Source organism: Ovis aries, chromosome 7, assembly GCF_016772045.2.
Source record: "Ovis aries strain OAR_USU_Benz2616 breed Rambouillet chromosome 7, ARS-UI_Ramb_v3.0, whole genome shotgun sequence".
Lineage (NCBI taxonomy): Eukaryota > Metazoa > Chordata > Mammalia > Artiodactyla > Bovidae > Ovis > Ovis aries.
In genome coordinates this window covers 79,355,580-79,373,051 of record NC_056060.1, presented here as the reverse complement: position 1 = coordinate 79,373,051, position 17,472 = coordinate 79,355,580, and the positions used below count along the sequence as shown (strand labels likewise).

At 54.4% G+C, this 17,472-nt stretch overlaps 1 protein-coding gene across 4 annotated transcripts in view; it reads right to left on the bottom strand.

Annotated features, from left to right (window-relative positions):
- The window catches only part of PLEKHD1 (pleckstrin homology and coiled-coil domain containing D1), a 32,594-nt gene extending 15,453 nt beyond the window's left edge, over positions 1-17,141 (bottom strand). For 3 of the 4 annotated variants that reach the window (XR_006060440.2, XM_042252676.2, XM_042252677.2), the window contains exons 1-5: positions 16,829-17,141; positions 15,960-16,057; positions 1,299-1,392; positions 912-1,001; positions 617-693 (exon numbers count right to left, since the gene is read on the bottom strand). Coding sequence is in view for 3 of the 4 variants with exons in the window: in XM_042252676.2 (XP_042108610.1) it covers positions 617-693; positions 912-1,001; positions 1,299-1,392; positions 15,960-16,057; positions 16,829-16,966 (497 nt within the window). In the remaining variant the exon portion in view is untranslated. Of the gene's footprint in view, positions 1-616; positions 694-911; positions 1,002-1,298; positions 1,393-15,959; positions 16,444-16,828 lie in introns of those variants that run through there. The other variant, XM_012181906.5, reaches the window with a different exon arrangement.
- Between the last annotated feature and the right edge of the window lie 331 nt (positions 17,142-17,472).

Sequence of the window (17,472 nt, the reverse complement as noted above, 5' to 3'; positions counted from 1 at the left end):
GGGCCAATAGCACTTTGGAAGCAGGAAAGAGATTGCTTCCTGGGCTGCTTTCTAGACCACTGAACGCCCACCACTGCCACAAGGCCTGGCCCAGGGCACCACTCAGAATTATCTGTGGAACTGAAAGCACAGCCCACCACGAATAGGCAGAGGCCGAGACGGGGTCTGTGTGCAAATGGGCTGTGCCGGGCTGGAGGTTTCTGCACCTGGGCTCTCATCTGCAAACCACTGGTCTGTGCTACAATTAACTTAGGGCCTGGGGAGATGGGATGGGTGTCAGGAGGCTGCCAACTTCTCCTAGTGACACTGGATTTGCTCCCGAGAGTGGGAGACAAATGGTGTCCACATCTGCTCCCTGTAACTCTAAACAAGCAAAGCTCACTTTGCTCAAATCTCACTTAGAAGACTCCCCAAAGATGCTCTAAATCTGATCTGTCTCCACTCCCCACACAAACCAGCTCCCCGCAGCCCTGTGCTCCCCACCCTGCCCTCTCCCAGGGTGTCTCTGTGCCCACCAGGATCCCAATCGAGAGGCAGGGAGGTCAGGGTTGGCTCAGCCCACACTTTCCCCTTCCAGACCCTCAGACTGCCCCCCTCCCTGCCCAGGTGCACTTACACCTTCCCAGACTCCTGCAGCATCTCCAGCCACTGGGTCTGCTCAAACTCCGACTCAGCGGCCAGCAAGATGGTCCCCTGCCAGGAAGAAAAGACACAGGTGTGTCTGAGAGGAGCCACCCCGGGCGCCACCACTCAGCCTCTGTAGGCCTGCTCTGCGTTCTCACCCATGTCCCCGAGTTATTGACACTCTTCCCAGGCCAACCCACTGGAGGGGATGCCCCTGGGGAGCCTGGGGTCCCAGGAAATCTGCTCTGTCCCTGCGGAGCCCAGGCCAAGCAGAGAGCCTTACTCACGTGGAAATCCTGGTGGGAGATTTTCATGGCATAGGGCATGCTGGGCTCTTCCTTGGCCTCCACCAGGCAGCCGCCCAGAGGGATGACACCCTGAGAAAGAACCAGGACAATGGCCCCCACCCCCCACCCAGCCCAGGTCACCGAAGGCCTCTGGGAACCTTCAGCCAATATCCAGGTGTTGCTAAAGGCTTGAGGCTAGAAGCCAGACCAGAACTCTCCCAGAGGGACACAGCCTGGGAGGGGGCCAGGGTGGTTTGTGCAACCCCCACAAAGACTTGCTGTGGGACCAGGGCAAGACAACGGAGAGCACCCTCCCCTCAGAGGATACCGTCCCCTGTTGCTCCCACTGGGCCCTCCCGCACTGTGCCCTGGGGAGAGGCCCCTCACCTTGGGATGGATATTGAAGTATTTATTGGTTTCAAAGCTCTTTTTTTCGCTCTCAGAGTAGTAAAGAAGGAAGCTCTCTTTGATGATGAAAAACCTATGGTGGGTGGTGGGGAGGAGGGGCAAACAGGAGAGAAGGGGTGAGGTTTCTCGGGACAACAAGAGCACCCTTGGGGTATCTGTGCTCATGTGGGGAGCCCATGAGGACACTACGCAGACTCATCCTTGCCAACTCACCTGCCACATCCAGGCAAAGTCCTCAGCTGGCCAGCCCCCCTCCAACAGGCAGCCCACCCTCATACCAGTGGACAAGCAGAAGTGGGAGGCCCACAGGCAGCCTCCACAGCTGGCCCCTTCAGCCGCCGAGCCGCCACCTTTGGCACAGGGGGTTATCTGTGGTCCTTCCCCTCAGGTACCTTCAGCGCTGTGAGTCTACCCCAGGAGGGGCAGAAGAAGGGCTGGAGGACACACAGTTCCAAAGTGGGTCTTTTGACAAGTGATCTTGAAGACTGGCAATCAAATGGCACGTGGGTACCAGGCTGGTGAGGCCAGGCCTGCAGCCTACATGTGACACCTGCATTGCCTTTGGTCTTAGATGTTCCAAGCCCTCCTTTCTGGGCCCTGGGGCTAACTTAGGGCTTCCCTGGTGACACAGACAGTAAGGAATCCACCTCCAATGCAGGAGATGTGGGTTCGATCCCTGGGTCGGGAAAATCTCCTGGGGAATGGAATGGCTACCCACTCCAGTATTTTCGCCTGGAGAATCCCATGGATGGAGGAGCCTGGCGGGCTACAGTCCATGAGGTTGCAAAGAGTCAGACACGACTGAGCAACTAACACTTTCACTTTGGGATCTCTAGGCCCTTGGTGCTTTCTGACTTTGATGCCCACAGGCGGAGCTCTTGCATCCACCCAGGGGACTCTCACAGGACTGATGACTAGATAAGACACCAGAAGATCCAGTTGGACCTGAGAGCCCAGAGTGGTAGCTCCATCCTCCTGGGGCAGCTGCTAATGGCACTGTTGGAGCCACGGGACTAGGGGAGCTGGAAACACCGCTCAGATGGGCTCATGAGGGCCAACAGCACAACTCTCCCCTGCTCCGAGTCCAGTGACATCATACCGGTAGCTGATATCAGTCAGAGTGGGAATATTTACACCATGGAAATCATCAAATGCTACAAAACATCAAGGGCTCCACCCCACCTCACCCCCAAGAAAGCAAGTGGTTAAACATTCACCGGCACAGCCTGGGTTGGACACACCCTCTTGGGAGGGACTCGAAAAGTGGCTGGTGAATCTCTGAAGGTGCCACCAGCCATGGGACCCTCCCGAGGCCACAGCTACAGTGGGAGGGTCACTGTGATTGCCGACAGCTGCCATCTCACATCCCCCAGGAAAGCTCAGCTCTGTCCTTTGCTGTGCACCCCGCCCCAACCATGTTCTTTATTTGCATGGACCCTCTCAGCCCAGCCAGACACTGAGGACAGCTGTGGACCTCAGAGGTGACTTCCTGCTAAAGCTGATTCACCCCGCTGCCACCCCCCGCCCTCCAGTGGAGGAAGAACACACGAATACCACCATCTGCAGAACAGCGGACACGTTCTGGGCCCCCCAGCACCTGACCCCTGCCCACCTTCTCAGCCTTCCTGCCACTTCCGCCCTTCAGCCCCTTGGCCCCATGAACACTAAGCTCACTGCCTCGCGGCTCACTCTGTCTTACATGATCCTGCAAAAGAGACCGCACAGTTTTCCCAGGAATGCCCACCCTCTCTCTCTTCATCTGGTCACCGTTGGTGACCAGACCAGCTCCTGTACGTGCTGACCGGCCATGCACTTGGCACTTAGCACCACTGCCACACCCTGGCTGCTCACTCTTGTCTGGAGGGCCTGTCATGGTCCTTCAGCCCTATGGGACAAGAGAGATGTCCCCTGACAGTTTCAAAGGAAATTCATAGAGTAGATAAGAACACAGACCTGTCATTTCTCAGCCTGGGGTGGGGGGAGGGGGAGGGGCTAGACCAAGTAAGCTTGCCTCTCTGAGCCTCAGTTTATTCACCTGTAGAATGGGAGTGATAACATGGACCTCATCCGGTTATTGCGAGGATCGTTTGAGACTGTGCTCATCACTCTGCCAATTTGAAGAAGAGCCAGGACTAGACTGTGGCACATTTCCACAGTCCTGTCTCCCACAGAAAAATGGGAGCCAGGGCACACAGGACCGCCACTACCCTTCTCCTCCCCTTTCAGTGGTTACCAAATACTGCTATGGAATGAACTGTATTCCCGCAGATTTATAAACTGAAGCCCTAACCTCCAATGTGACTGTATCTGGAGATGGGGTCTTATATTTCTTTTAAGATTTTTCTTCGATGTGGACCATTTTTGAAGTTTCTATAGAATTTGTTACAATTTTGCTTCTGTTTTATGTTTTGGTTTCTTGGTCCCAAGGCATGTGAAATCCTAGCTCTCCAGTCGCAACCAGGGATCAAACCTGCAGCCCCTGCACTGGAAGGTGGACTCTTAACTCAGGACTACCAAGGCAGTCCCTGGAAATAGGGTCTTTAGATAGTAGTTAAGGTTACATGAGGTCAAGAAGTGGGTCCACAATCCAATCCTATTAAGATGAAGCATTTGCTCTCCCACTTGGCCCCTTGAGAACATAGTGAGAAGGTGGCCGTCGATAGTGAGAAGGCAGCCATTGGCAAACCAGGAAGAGAGTCCTTCCCAGAAAGAACCTGCTTACGTCAGCACCTGATCTCAGACTTTCAGCCTCCTAGAAAAATAAATTTCTGTTGTTGAGCAGAAGGGTTTAACAGTGTAACAGATTGTTTACTCAAGCTATGGTATTTGCCTGAGCTGACCAAGATAAATACTTTCTTGCCTTTGTGACACTTCTAGAGACCCCTCCTCACTCAGAGCAAAGCCCTGTGCCAGGGATTCGGTGAGGGTGGCAGACAGATGGTCACTGGACACATGGGCAGGGACAGAATGGGTCTCTGGAGGCAAACAATCCCTATCCCTCAAGCCACAGCCTCCAGCCAGCTCCCAGCCTTGCAGAGTCTTCCCTTCAAAGCTCCCCTACAAAATGAGGCCGTGAGTATCTGTCTCTTGGGGCTGCTACGAAGAAATGTTCATTGATTCAGCAAATAATCGCTGCACTCCCACCTGTGCCAGGCAATGTTCTGAGTGTCGGGGACAGAGATGTGGACAAGAGAGACACAGATCCCTGTTCCCATAGAGCTTATACTTGAGTGTGTGTAGTGGGGAGGCAGACAGTAAATAAGAGAAAGTACCAGATGTTGATAAATGCTGTAGAGGAAAATAAAGCAGGGGGATCAATGGGGTGAGGGGTGGCTGGGGGAGGTTCTGATACTAAACAAAGTGGTCAAGGAGAGCCTGAAGGCATCATCTGTGGAAAGGTAAGTGTTCTAGGCAGAGGAGCCATAGGTGCAAAGGCCCTGGAATGGGAAGTGTACCTGGTTCTGGAAGGAACTGCAATGTGGCTGCAGCAAAGGGAACCAGGTAGAAAGCAGATTGTGTAAGGCCCTGTTGGCTACTATAATAGCATTAATGATAAAGTTAATGTTTATTTAGCACTTACCCCAAGCAATACATTATTGCAAATAGTTACACTCACTATTATCCGATAAGGGCTTCCCTGGTGGCTCAGATGGTAAGGAATCTGCCAGAAATGCGGGAGACCTGGGTTCAGTCCTTGGGTGGAGAAGATCCCCTGGAGAAGGAAATGGCAACCCACTCCAGCATTTTTGCCTGGAGAGTTCTGTGGACAGAGGAGCCTGGCAGGCTACAGTCCACAGGGTTGCAAAGAGTTGTTGACTGAGCAACTAACACTTTCATTATCCTGTGAGGCAGGTGTCTGCATTTTCTACGGGCAGAAATGAAGCAGAAAGGTGACATGACCTGCTGAAAGTCAGACTGCTAGTTGATAGAGGCTGATTTTTCCTCTGAGTAGGAGGGACAGGCACTGGAGGGTTCTGAGGGGAGTGACCCAATCCGATTCGTGCAGCAGAAGGCTCAGGCCAGCCGCCGGGCTGAGGACAGACCATTGCTGGAGGGCTAGGGGGTCAGGCATGCGATCCCTTTGGGGCTGGGGCCACAGGAGGGACAGGAAAGGACCCAGCGGATGAAGGCATGAAAAGTCCTCCACACTCGTCTGTCACGTAGGATGTCACAGCCCTCCTCTCTGTGCGCTGAGAGGCAGGGGAAGACGGATGTCCAGGGCATGCTTTATTCCAGACTTCGGCCGAGCTAGGGGCTCCCATGGCTACAGGGGTCATGAAGGGTCACGTGCCACGCATGCCAAGCCTGGTCTGGCTGCAGCTGCTCTGTTTGCTTTGGGTGGGGATGGGAATCAAGGGAAGGAAACTGGCATGGACCTGGAGGAGGAGGGTGACTCCCTGGCTGGCAAGGAGGAGGATCACCCAACAAAGGGTACATCTGGCAAGCTCACTTCAAGGACCCAAAGGGATGGCTTTGCTTGGAACCCTGTCTCAGTGCCTGCCCACTGCTCCAGCCGATGACTCTCAGCTTCTCTGCAGCAGATGGGGGACCAAGGTTAGAGTGCCCCTGCAGAGAAGGATGCTTCCTCTTCCTGCCCCTTCCTCCAACATCCCCTTACTCCCAGGGTTCCGTTCTGACCACAAGCCAGGGGCTGCCTCCTTCTGAGTCCTGCAGAGTTGGGCTCACTGAATAAGGGCTGGAGATAGTCACTGGTTGCTTAGCTGTTCTCATGTGCTGCTTTCCATGCAAAGTGTGAAAGAAAAAGTGAAAGTGTTAGTTGCTCAGTCGTGTCCGACTCTTTGCGACCCCGTAGACTGTAGCCCACCAGGCTCCACTGTCCATGGAATTCTCCAGGCAAGAATACTGGAGTGGGTTACCATTACCTTCTCCAGGGGATATTCCTGGCCCAGATATCAAACCTGTTCTCCGGCATTGCGGGCAGATTCTTTACTGTCTGAGCCACCAGGGAAGCCCTAGGTATCAGTATTTGATCCATGTAATAATCCTGGAAGGTAGGGCTTTTTGTTCCCATTTTATAGATCAGGAAACTAAGGCTAAGAGATGAAGCTACACATGCAAGGTCAAATAGCCAGGGTAGAGGTGGAGCTGGGACTGGAAACACAGACAACAGCCTCTATTCCTACTTCCATACCACACTGCCTCAGAAGCTGCTTTGGCCTTTGGGCCATCACCTGGGCAGGAAACAGATGGGCCAAAGGCAGTAGGTGTCAAGGCTGGGGTAGACAAGCGTCAGAACTCGGCCGCTTACCAGCAGTGTGACCAGGGCAAGTCCTCTGATCTCTCTAGGGTTCTGGTCCCCTAGGGGAACTTGAAAACACTAACAGTACATATATCTCTTAGGGTTGTTGGGATAATGAAAAGAGTTGTTCACATAAAGTCTTTGAACATTGTGTGACACATGGTAAATATTCCTTAAACATCTACTTTTATTACTACTAATAATATTTATTATTATTAGGTTCAGTGTCTGCCGCTGCCTCCCCTGACCTCCTTTCCCATTTGTGCTCAAAAAACTCCTCCTGGCAAGAGCTCTTGGCTTCAGCCCAGCTGGCCAACTCGCTGTCCTCCAAATACACAGCCCTTTCCTGCACCTGCCCCTCCCTCCTGTCCAAAGCCCACCCTTCTACCCAGGCCAACTTCGGTCCTGGGCAAAGCTTCGTCTCCAGTCCTAGCCCCTGGGGTCTCCCTGTCTAGTCCTAAGCTTCAGTGAAGCCCAGAGTGTGTGCATGAGTAAAGGGTCTTTGTTTGCCCTGGCTGCCTCTTCTCTCTGGTCTTAAAGAATTTCACCTCTAGATGAAGGAAAATTTACCAGGTACCAACACACTCACTTTTCTAAGTGTTTTATTGACATTATCTGATTTTATCTCTCATGACAACTCTGAGAGTTGGGGCTGTATTTCCATTTCACTGGTGAGGGAACTGAGGAACAGAGAGATTCAGCAGCTAGTAAGGGGCAGACCGGGAACTCAGTTTGCCAGCTTGTTACCAGACCAGGTTCGTCTGCCCGACGTGCAGCAAGCCAAATGCTGAGACGCTGAGGTTTGCAGCAGAGAAGGAGCATGTGTGTGGCAGCCAGTAGCTCATGTTATGTATATACTAACACCATGTTGGAAGTTAAAACCTACTGAGAAAAAATTATGCAACTTGGCTCCAACAAGTGTCACCCCAAGAACCTGGATTCTTAGGAAATATCTTCTCGTGGATCCCATCAGGAAATGGGTCTATATCTGAGGGATTACTTAAACTGTCTCTTTTTTTCTTTTTTTAGATTTTCTTTCTTTATATGGAACCATTTTTAAAGTCTTTTATTTGCTACAATATTGCTTCTGTTTTTCTCATGTTTTGGTGTTTTGGCCCCAAGGTTTGTGGGACCTAACTCCCCACCCGGGGTTCGAACCTGCACCCCCTACAGTGGCAGGCAAAGTCCTACACACTGGATGACTAGGGAAGTCCCCTAAACTGTCATTCTTTTGTGAGCTGGCTAGGATTTATATTCCTTCTTGTTAAAACTCTGTACTTGCTCTATGCCACGTATCCTTAAGCCCCAAACTCTAGTTCATATGATGATTATTCAACATAAAGACTAAGCACCTGCCTTCAAAAGAGAAAAAAACCCAGATCCAAAACATGGTCCCATGTTTGCAACCAAATGCAAAACAATTCCATTCCTCTAATTCTCCATAGGCCTTCCACCCTTATCAGCAGAAGGTAGTCCTCTTCTGTCAAAGCCGAGGAACTGAATCAAGAGATAGGGGAGGACTGAAAGCATGCCCCATGGGCTGAAAAATCCATAACAGAAACTGGTGACTAACGCAAATTCTTGAGCTTGTCTTAACAGACCAGCAGATAAGGGAACAGCTTGTTTAAAAGCCCTCTGCTTGTAACACAACAAACTGGCTGAAACCAGGAGGACCCAAGACATCTGATCAGAGTCTGCATAGAACAGACCTGCTTGCCCCACAGGTAACGTTTTGACGTCACAGTCCCAGGTTCCCTGCATTTCAGACTTCCCTGGAATTAGCACATGCCTTCCATAAAGAAGCATGTAACTCAGATGCGCCTGTGCAGAACACAGGCTCCTTCATTGCCTTCCTCCAGTCACCTCCCCGCCTGCCTCAGACTCCCTTCTTGTTTAGACCATAAATACCCCAAACTGCTTGCCTCTGGGGAGGCAGATTTGACCTTTTCTCTGCTGCGAAGCTGGGTGGCTCAGCATCTGGCTTGCTGTGTGTCAGGCAAGCCAAGTTGGCTGGGTAACACGCTGACAAAGTTCAGGTTCTCAGCCGCTCTGCTCTCTGATGCCCAGCCCCTCTCACCACTACTCTTGGCTCTCCTTACTGCTTCAGACCTGGCATCGTGATTTGTCTTCTTAGAGCCTCTCTCTGCAAGGTGACTGCAAGCCCCTGGCCAGCTCAGGTCAGAGAGCATGAGCGAACCTCCTGGTACAGTCTGGGCTTGATGATTTCCTGTCCTCAGGGAGCTTATAGGCAAACACTGATTGTACAAATCAATAATTTAAAACCCAGCCAATGCTTACACAGCTCCTCCTTTGTAGCAGGCACTGTTTTAATAACATCAGAATGATTGTTAACCATTCACTCCTCACATGAGCCAGATGAAATGAGCGGAGAACAGAGAGGTTAAGTAGCATGCCCCAGGTTACACAGCTGGCAAGTGGGGAGCTGGGAACATTGTAAAGCACCAGGGTACCCTGCCGCTTTGTAAATTTATATGAGAAACAGGAAGAGGACAGATGGGTGAGGAATGAATGGTTTGGGTGTCTAGCCCGGAATGTTCTCCGAGAGGGGGTGATAACTGAGCAGGGTTTGGAAGGATGAATAGGAGTGTCTAGGAAACTGAGGGGACGAGGGAAGTGGAGAAGCATCTCAGACAGAAGGCACAGCAGATGCAACGAACATTGTGTTTCAAGGCTATCAGAACACGCCTGGTATCGCTGGCAGCTAAGTGCCCAAGGGGTGAGCAGTGGTGTGGGGGAAGGGAGTGAGAGGTGAGTTCAAGTCAAAGACAGCAGTGGGGACCAGACACGGCTGGGGCTTGTGGTCCCTGTGAGAAGGTGGGGCCCCTTGTGGCAGACGACAGGAGCTTCAGACCCTTGTGGGGTCACCTTGCAGTTTTAGACGTGGAGAAGGTGTCTCGGAGGGCTCCAGAGTTGGGCAGAGGGGCAGATTAGAGTTCTTGGTTGTTGCTGATAAGTCAGCAGAGCTTGCTGAACAGACAAAGGAGGGAGAGTAGAATCTGGGATGACACGAGGGCCAGGACACTAACTGAGGTGCCAGGTGGGCAAGGTGCCATCCGAGCTGAACCCGGGAGCCCAGGAAGGTTTTCCTCAGCTTTGCTTCCACCTTTACTCCCCTCCTCAGTGCCCTGAAGGCAACAAGGGCTCAAGCAGAGCTTGATGGTCAACATGGGCCTCACAGTAGATCCAGCTGGAAGCAAGCAGAAAAGGCTACTTAGACCCACAAGTACCTTCTAAACTGAATGGGTCCTGGCAAAGCAAGGCCCATCTACACTGCTCCTGAAGGTTTGGAAGTGCAAAGCCAAGTGTGAGTGTAGGGGCTGGGAAGGGCGTTGCATCACAGAGCGAGAGAAACTTGGAGTGGAGGGGAATCCTGGAGAGCAGAAGGGAGGTGGGGGGAGGGGAGAGGGCAGAGGAGAGAGGATGCAGGGAAGATCCAAGAGCCTGGGCCCTACAGGGTCAAGAGACAGCAGAGAACAATCCCAGCCCTGGTGGTAGTGAGATGCAGTATCTGGAAGGCTCAGGAAACCAGGGAACTGACCCAACTAGGTGCTTGTACCTCTGGGATTTGAATACCTCTCCACCCTGCTCTTTGACAAACCTTCTTTTCATGCTGAAGCAGGAAATGGTAACCCACTCCAGTATACTTGTCTAGAGAATCCCATGGACAGAGGAGCCCGGTGGGCTACAGTCCATGGGGTCGCAAAGAGTTGAACATTTACTTTCCCTTCAAACAGTCTACAAGGCCCCAGAAAGCTTGTGTGGAGGCTGGTGCATCAGTGTGGCGGTGGGGATGTGGGGCGAGACTGAGGAAGGAGCCAGGGTCCATATCTGCTAATGCAACAAGGAGTATCTACACTGGGCAGCCCGTCCATCCACAGATAAGGAAACAAGAACTTGGAGCCCCTGGGGATCAGCGGAAACCCTGGCCTGTGGAAGCATGAAAGGCCATGGGTTACCCGCTCCAGGAAGGCAGGACACCCAGCCTGCCGGCCTCTTCTTCCTGGGGACACCAACATCCAGAACAGGAGCAGCACCCAGGCTTCCTCAGCCCTGAGCTCCTCGGGCACTGAGAAAGGGGGGTGGGGTGTGGAGTCAAGGGAGCCAGGGAAGAACGGCTTATCAGAAGCGTCCCTTTCAGAAGTGGCAGAAATGACACAGCTCCCAGTGCATATCCCTTTTTGTTCTTTCCAGGCAGCCTGGCACACTCAGGGAATGCCCACCCTGGCCTCTGCTACTTGTCTGGCTCTAGGTCTGAGATGTCAGGACAGCAGAAATCCTGCCTGTGAAGTACATGGGTGATGGCAAGTGAGGGTTTATGCAAAGATCACCAAGTACAAGGGGCTCCAAACAATGTTAGCAGAGGGGATATATGTATAGCTATAGCTGACTCACATTGTTGTACAGCAGAAACTAACACAACATCATAAGCAATTGTGTGCATGCTCACTCAATCATGTCTGACTTTGCAACCCCATGGACTGTAGCCCACCAGGCTCCTCTGTCCATGGGATTTTTCAGGCAAGAATACTGGAGTGGGTTGTCATTTCCTCCTCCCAGGGATCTTCCCAACCCAGGGATCAAACCACATCTCTTGTGTCTCCTGCTTTGGCAGGTAGGTTCTTTACCACTTGAGCCACCTGGGAATTATACTCCAATTTTAAAAAATAAAGAACAACTTAGCAGAATTCTTTGAACAGCATAGGAAAGACAAGTTTACTATGCCAAGCAGGCAATAATGCAGAGGCACTGGGTGAAGTAGGAGGGGACCTTGGAACCCACCTTCTGCCCCCCACCTCCCTGTGGTGGAGTTAAGGCACCTTTACAATCACCAGGGAACAGAGTTTAAACGCCACAATTTGATCCATTTCCATTTGACGGATGAGACGCTGCCAGCCAGTGAGATGTGAGGCAGCTATGCCTTGGCCTGGGTTACACAGCTGGTCACCCGCAGAGCTGGGACTGGAACTCAGGGCACCTGCCTCTGAGCCTGGGTTCACTTGCCACCAGGGCCACGACTGCTCTCAAAAGAAACTGCTTTATATTTCCAAGTCTCGGACGTAAGGCAGTTGAATTGCCTGAAAGGGTTCCGCTTGAGTTCTGGCCCCTGTTTTCAAGCAGCCCATCAATACCCTCTAATGACAGCTCCTGGGGCTGGGGAGGGAGAAGTATGTCTTATTTGCATAAGCAACTCATTTAACTTCAGGCCAGGCAAATCGTCACGTGACCCCAGTGAAGCCTGACAGAATGGGTGCCATTTCATCTTACAGCTACACTATGATCTGGAGAGTGTACCCAGATCATACTTAAACTAAGGACTCAAAACAACCTTGATGCCACCATCTTAGACGGATCTGGGGAGAACCCTGAGCTGCCACCCAGCCACTGCCCACCACCAAACACTGTCATTCTGAAAGAAGTTGGGAGAGCACAAGTTGATTATAAAAAAAATAGAGAGGCCTGCAGACTGGGATAGAACAGGCAGAAATGCTGTAGCCGTGCTGGGGGGACACCTCCCAGTCAGCTGTGAGAAATGCTATGTGCGCCAGGAAGCGAGACCAAGTTTCAGGGTCACTGGAGTGAAGCTGAGCCTGAGTGGAGGTGACGGGCAAGCTCTCCCCCCGCAGCCCTTTGGGACAGTGTCACAGTGTCGCCTTTAGGAAGCGGTGCTCAGAGCCAAGGCTGAAACTCCCGGACCCAAATCTCTGTGGGAATAAAGTCTCAAGTCTTTTTGGCAGGATGAACAGTAGCTGCACAGAGCATCTTTCCACATCGTCGCAGGTTGTGGCCTGAGATTTGGGAAATGAGGCCCCCTTGTCTCCAGGGTTCCCCTGGCACTTAGCAGACACCGTGAGTCTCAGCTCCCTGAGGCAGGGCCCGCCGATGCTCCACAAGAGTGAGCTGATGCTCAGGGCCCACCGGTCACCTTATACCTGGGGGAGGAGGAGGGACACGAGTGTAGACGTCCCAGATGCAGGAAGGAGTCAGCTGGGCCCTCCTTATCAGAGGCTCCGGCCTTGGGAGATGTGGAGAGGGATTAGGGACTGGATTGGACTGAAAGGAGATCAAACCAGTCAATCCTAAAGGAAATCAACCCTGAATATTCATTGGAAGGACTGATGCTGAAGCTGAAGCTCCAATATTTTGGCCACATCATGGGAAGAGCCGACTCATTGGAAAAGACCCCGATGCTTGGAAAGACTGAGGGCAACGGGAGAAGTGGGCAACAGAGGATGAGATGGTGGGATGGCATCATCCACTCAGTGGACACAGGTTTGAGCAAACTTCGGGAGACAGTGAAGGACAGGGAAGCCTGGCATGCTGTAGTCCATGGGGTAGTAGAATCGAACGTGACTTCATGACTGAACAACAACTGGAACGCTGGGAAAAGAATGAAGCCCTGGGAGAGAGCGGGCCTGTCTGCTGGACCAGTGCTACTGCGCGGCTGACAATGGCCCAGGCAGAGAGGCTTCACTCCTGTCCTACTTGTCTCTGAGCACCTGCGTCTCCACTGCTCACAGGTGAGGGGGAGGAGTCACCCTCTAGACACCTCTCCCAGATCCTCTGATCCAACTGCTAAAAAAACGTTGTGAATTCCTTTCTCTTTTTGTTGTTCATGGGGGAAAAAAGCAGGCCCTTCAGCTCGAGGGCATCTTCCCACCCCGGGATGGGAAGGGCTGCTCAGGCACTAGGAGCTGGTGGTACAGGCCCTGAGACAGGCCCTGAGCGGAAGAGGTTTTACAGAACCCAGCCGGCCGCAGCCGCTCCCATCCTGCCCATGAGTTATTTATGCGGCTCAGGAGCCTTTCCAGGCCCCCTCCTCTTAGCTGCTTCCCCCCTCAACCATGGCATCGATCGCTCTAATGGCAGGGCTCTGCGGCGGCAGGCCTGAGTGCCCCCTCCCCAGGCCTTCCTGTGGCTGCTAATTAGCTGGAGTCCAAAGAGGCCACAGATAGTAACTGGGGCCCAAGGGGCCCTTCTGGGAAGTGAAGGGGCTAAGCTTAGCATCAGGCCTCCCCCCGCCCCATTCCAGACCCTCTCTGGCTGGCTGTTGCTGATCCAAGGCTAAATCACATGTGTGTGTGTGTGTGTGTGCGTGTGTGTGTTTATCTGTGAGCATGGACAGAAGCCTAGAGAGGTCAGGGGAATGTTAGCTCTTTCCTGAGTCCCAGGGAAGGAGGAATCTTTGCACAGGGGCAACTCCAGAATTCCCATGAAGGAACAAGAGTGTGAAAATCTCCTTGGAAGGGGGCTGGAGGACTTGACTTTGCAGAGCATGTACACTGTTCTGACTTGGGCTGGATGATTTTTTGAGTGGCTGTGGGAGCTACTGGTGGAGATTCTTGGGGCAGGGGTGCTACAGCTCTCCAAGGCCCTGGGCTCCATCACTGTGCTTTTAGCTGGGGAACTTCCACAATGCCTCCCAGCCCTGGAATCAACTGCAGATGCAGGGGCCAAGTCCCCACACCTGTGGGTGAGGGGCGCTAGGGGACAGACCTGGGGGTTGCAGATCCCCAGCACTTACTAGGAATGCCAACAGGTGAAAATGCATGGAAAGGGATGACTTGGAGGACAAGGCCCAAAGGTAATAATACCAAGGACAGCAGCTAGACCCAACAGAGGAGTGTTGTCTGCCTGGAGCAACTGAGGTAGAAGAGGGTGGTGGGGTGCATTCTGCTAATGGTTCTTGAATTTATAAGCAGCCTCCCCACACCCACTTGATGCCCTTGGTAGAGACAAGCCTGCTCCTGGTGCTTGAGAGCTGCCGCTCAGCCCTGGAAACCCCTCACAGCATGGCTTCTCTGCTGCCCCAGGCCTCCACTCAGGGGATCAGAGATAAGCTTAACTTTGGAGGAACTCAAGGAGCCGCCATCCCGTTAAACCCCAAACAGAAGTCTAGCAGAAGCCAGGTGTGTAAAATGTGAAACAGCATCCACAGCTCCGTTTGTTCTGCAGACATATTAAATAATTCATCAAAGCAGAACATCAAAACCACTATTACCATGTCCCTCTGGACTGTGTTCCTGCGCACATAGGAAGCCCCCCTGCTCAGGGGCAGACGCACAGGGTGGGATGGAAGGGGCATCTAGACCCCCTCCCAGTTTCCTGGCAGGGTCATGCCTCCAGGCAGGAGCCATCACACAGCAAATCTCAGAGCTGAGATTGCCCTGAAGGTGAGAACTTTTCAGAAGATGGCCCATTGCTCCTGAAACCAGCACTGGGAGATCCCTGCAAGTTCAGGGCTGTGAACTCCCCCTTCCTCCAATACCTTCCAGGCTCAGTTATGAGTGGCTACCGGCCTCTAGGGAGTGGCCTTGGAGCTGGGACCTGGAAGCTGATGCTGAAGACCCAGGCTGCTTTGGCCTTACCCGCCACCCCTTCCACAGGATCAGCCCTTCTGGCAGGACCCATCCATCCTCAGTCCTGCCCCATCTCCCTTCCCCCAACCCCCAAGAGTCCCTCCTTTCTGTTCCAGCTTCTCCGCCGGAAGCGCTGGAGTCTCCCTTCTGTAGGCCCAGTTTAAAGACACGCATGAGCGCATGCTCATGCTAAGCCGCTTCAGTCGTTTCCAGCTCTTTGTGGCCTCAAGGACTGTAGCCTACCAGGCTCCTCTACCCATGGGATTTCCCAGCCAAGAAAACTAGAGTGGGTTGCCATGCCCTCCTCCAGGAGATCTTCCCAACCCAGGGATCAAACTCAGTCTCTTACATCTCCTGGATTGGCAGGCAGGTTCTTTACAACTAAAGAAGCCCCAGCTTCCACCTGGGAAGCCCCAGTTCCCAGTAAGACTCCTCCAGGGGTGAGCACAGACTCTCCCAGGCCCTTCCTCTCTCCCCTAGCCAGTGCCTTTCGGAAGCTCCCTCCCTGCATGTACCCGGTTGTTGGAGTAGGTGGAAGTGAGCGGTGGACGGTAGGACACTCATGCCTCCCCTCTAAGCCCACTTCTAGAAGCCTGGGGCAGAGGGATGTGAATATGATGGAATTGGGGGCGGGGTCCCAGGGAGGCTGGCTGAAGACAGGGTTTCTTTCTCCGCGGCAGAGTACGGCCCAATCTGACCCAACTGGGCTCCAACCACGGCCACGATCTCTTCCGCCCGCGCCCACTCTCCCCACCCCGATTTAGATCCATTCCGCAGAGAACTCAGCGGCCCCACCCTAGCTCGACCAGCCTCGGGCAGGGGTGACCCGGTCCGAGGTTGGGATCCTCATCTTCCAGGAGAAGCCAGCGAAGAGCGAAACGGGGCGAGGCCAAGGTCACAAGGAAGGCAGGCGCAGGACGGCAGTGAGGGGTTCGGTAGGGGGCCCTTAGGCCCTGATTCCCTCCCCAGGTGGTCCTCACTTGGCGCGGGAGGGGCACTCACCGCCGGGACCACTTGGCCGACGGCCTCCCGAAGGACCGCTTCCACAGCACACCGTAGAGCTGCACCTTGGTGCTGATGTCTAGCGCGTCCGAGTCAGCCTGCTCCAGAGACGGCGAGGGCGACACCGAGTTGGACTTGGACGTGAACATCCTGCCTCGGCGGGGCTGCCCGCGGCCGGGCCCACCCGCTCCCCGGGGCCGGCAGGGACGCGGGGCTCTGGGCGAGGGCGGGCTCGGCGCGAGGCTGCGGGGAGGCGACGTCGGCGGGCGCCGTCTGGGCGCGTCCCAGCCGGCGGAGACGCGGAGCGGCGCGGCCCGGGAGCTGCGGCATTCAAGTGCGCGGGTCCCGGAGCGCGGCGGCTAGGGGCGAGGGGGCGCGCAGCCTGCGGCTCGGGCTCCGGGCTGCGGCGGGCCCGGCGGGGAGGGAGGCTCAGCCTCCAGTAACAGCATCACCCCCCTCTCCCTGCGACAGCCCCAATTCTGGTGGCCCCGATTGGCTGGGAGGGGCAGGTGAGCTGGCTGGAGGCCGGCCGCGAGCGCCAATCAGTGCGGGCGCCGGCGGGAGGGCCGGGCTCCGTGCGTCCGGAAGGTCCCGGCGGGTAGCCTGGCCCCGGGACGCAGCCCCAGCTCGCCACCCCCGCCCCGCGGGCCCATTTCTCCCCGGGCTCCTTCTCGCATGGGGCGCCTACATCGAAACCGGGGACACGTCTGCTTTGTGACGGGCTTGGAGTCACTCCTCCAGATCCTTAAACTCGTTTTGGATGCGAGAGAGCAGACGATTGGGCTTGGAGTCCCACCTCAGTCCTTACGAGGTTCGGGGAAGAGGCAGTGAACCTTAGTTTTCTCTCCTTTAGGGCGGAGACCCCTTACCTCCTCGGGCAGGGCAGGGAGCAGGTGAGACTTCGGCCGGTGCCCGAGCACCCGCCGGGAGAGGAGACTCCATCGCGGCTGGTAGCCCCTCCCCGCCCGACTCAGGTGGGTCTCACTTTGCACCACCGCTGCCCCCATCCGGATCAGATTTCCCTTCCCAGAACTTGGCTGCCGGCGTCGGAATTTGGCACTCAGTGCCAGTCCCGAACGGTCCGTGCCGCTGGTGTCCGTGATTTATCTGCGCGCCTGGCCCGTGCTCCCTGGGGCCTGGCGCTCCATCCACTTCCGCTCCTCTCGGCGGCTCTAGTTGATCGTCTCACTTTCAGGAGAGGGCAGACGCCTGTCCAAACCCTGGGGACCGCCTGCGGAGAGATTCTGTTAGCACCGCCGCCTGTGGGCACCGCTCCAAACGCAGGGAAGCGAATCTGCGCGGGGAGACGCAGCCGACAGAACCAGGCTGCAGTCTCCCTACCCCTGGCCGGGGCGCCGCAGCCATTTCTGGGCAGGCAGGTTTCTTCTGAGCGCTTGGGAAAACCCTCCTTCTCAGGGTTTCTAGATGCCTCTCGTAAGATAAATAAGTCCGACTGGAACAGAGGTTTGCAAATAGGTAGTTGTTCAGTCACTAAGTCGTGTGTCAGACTTTG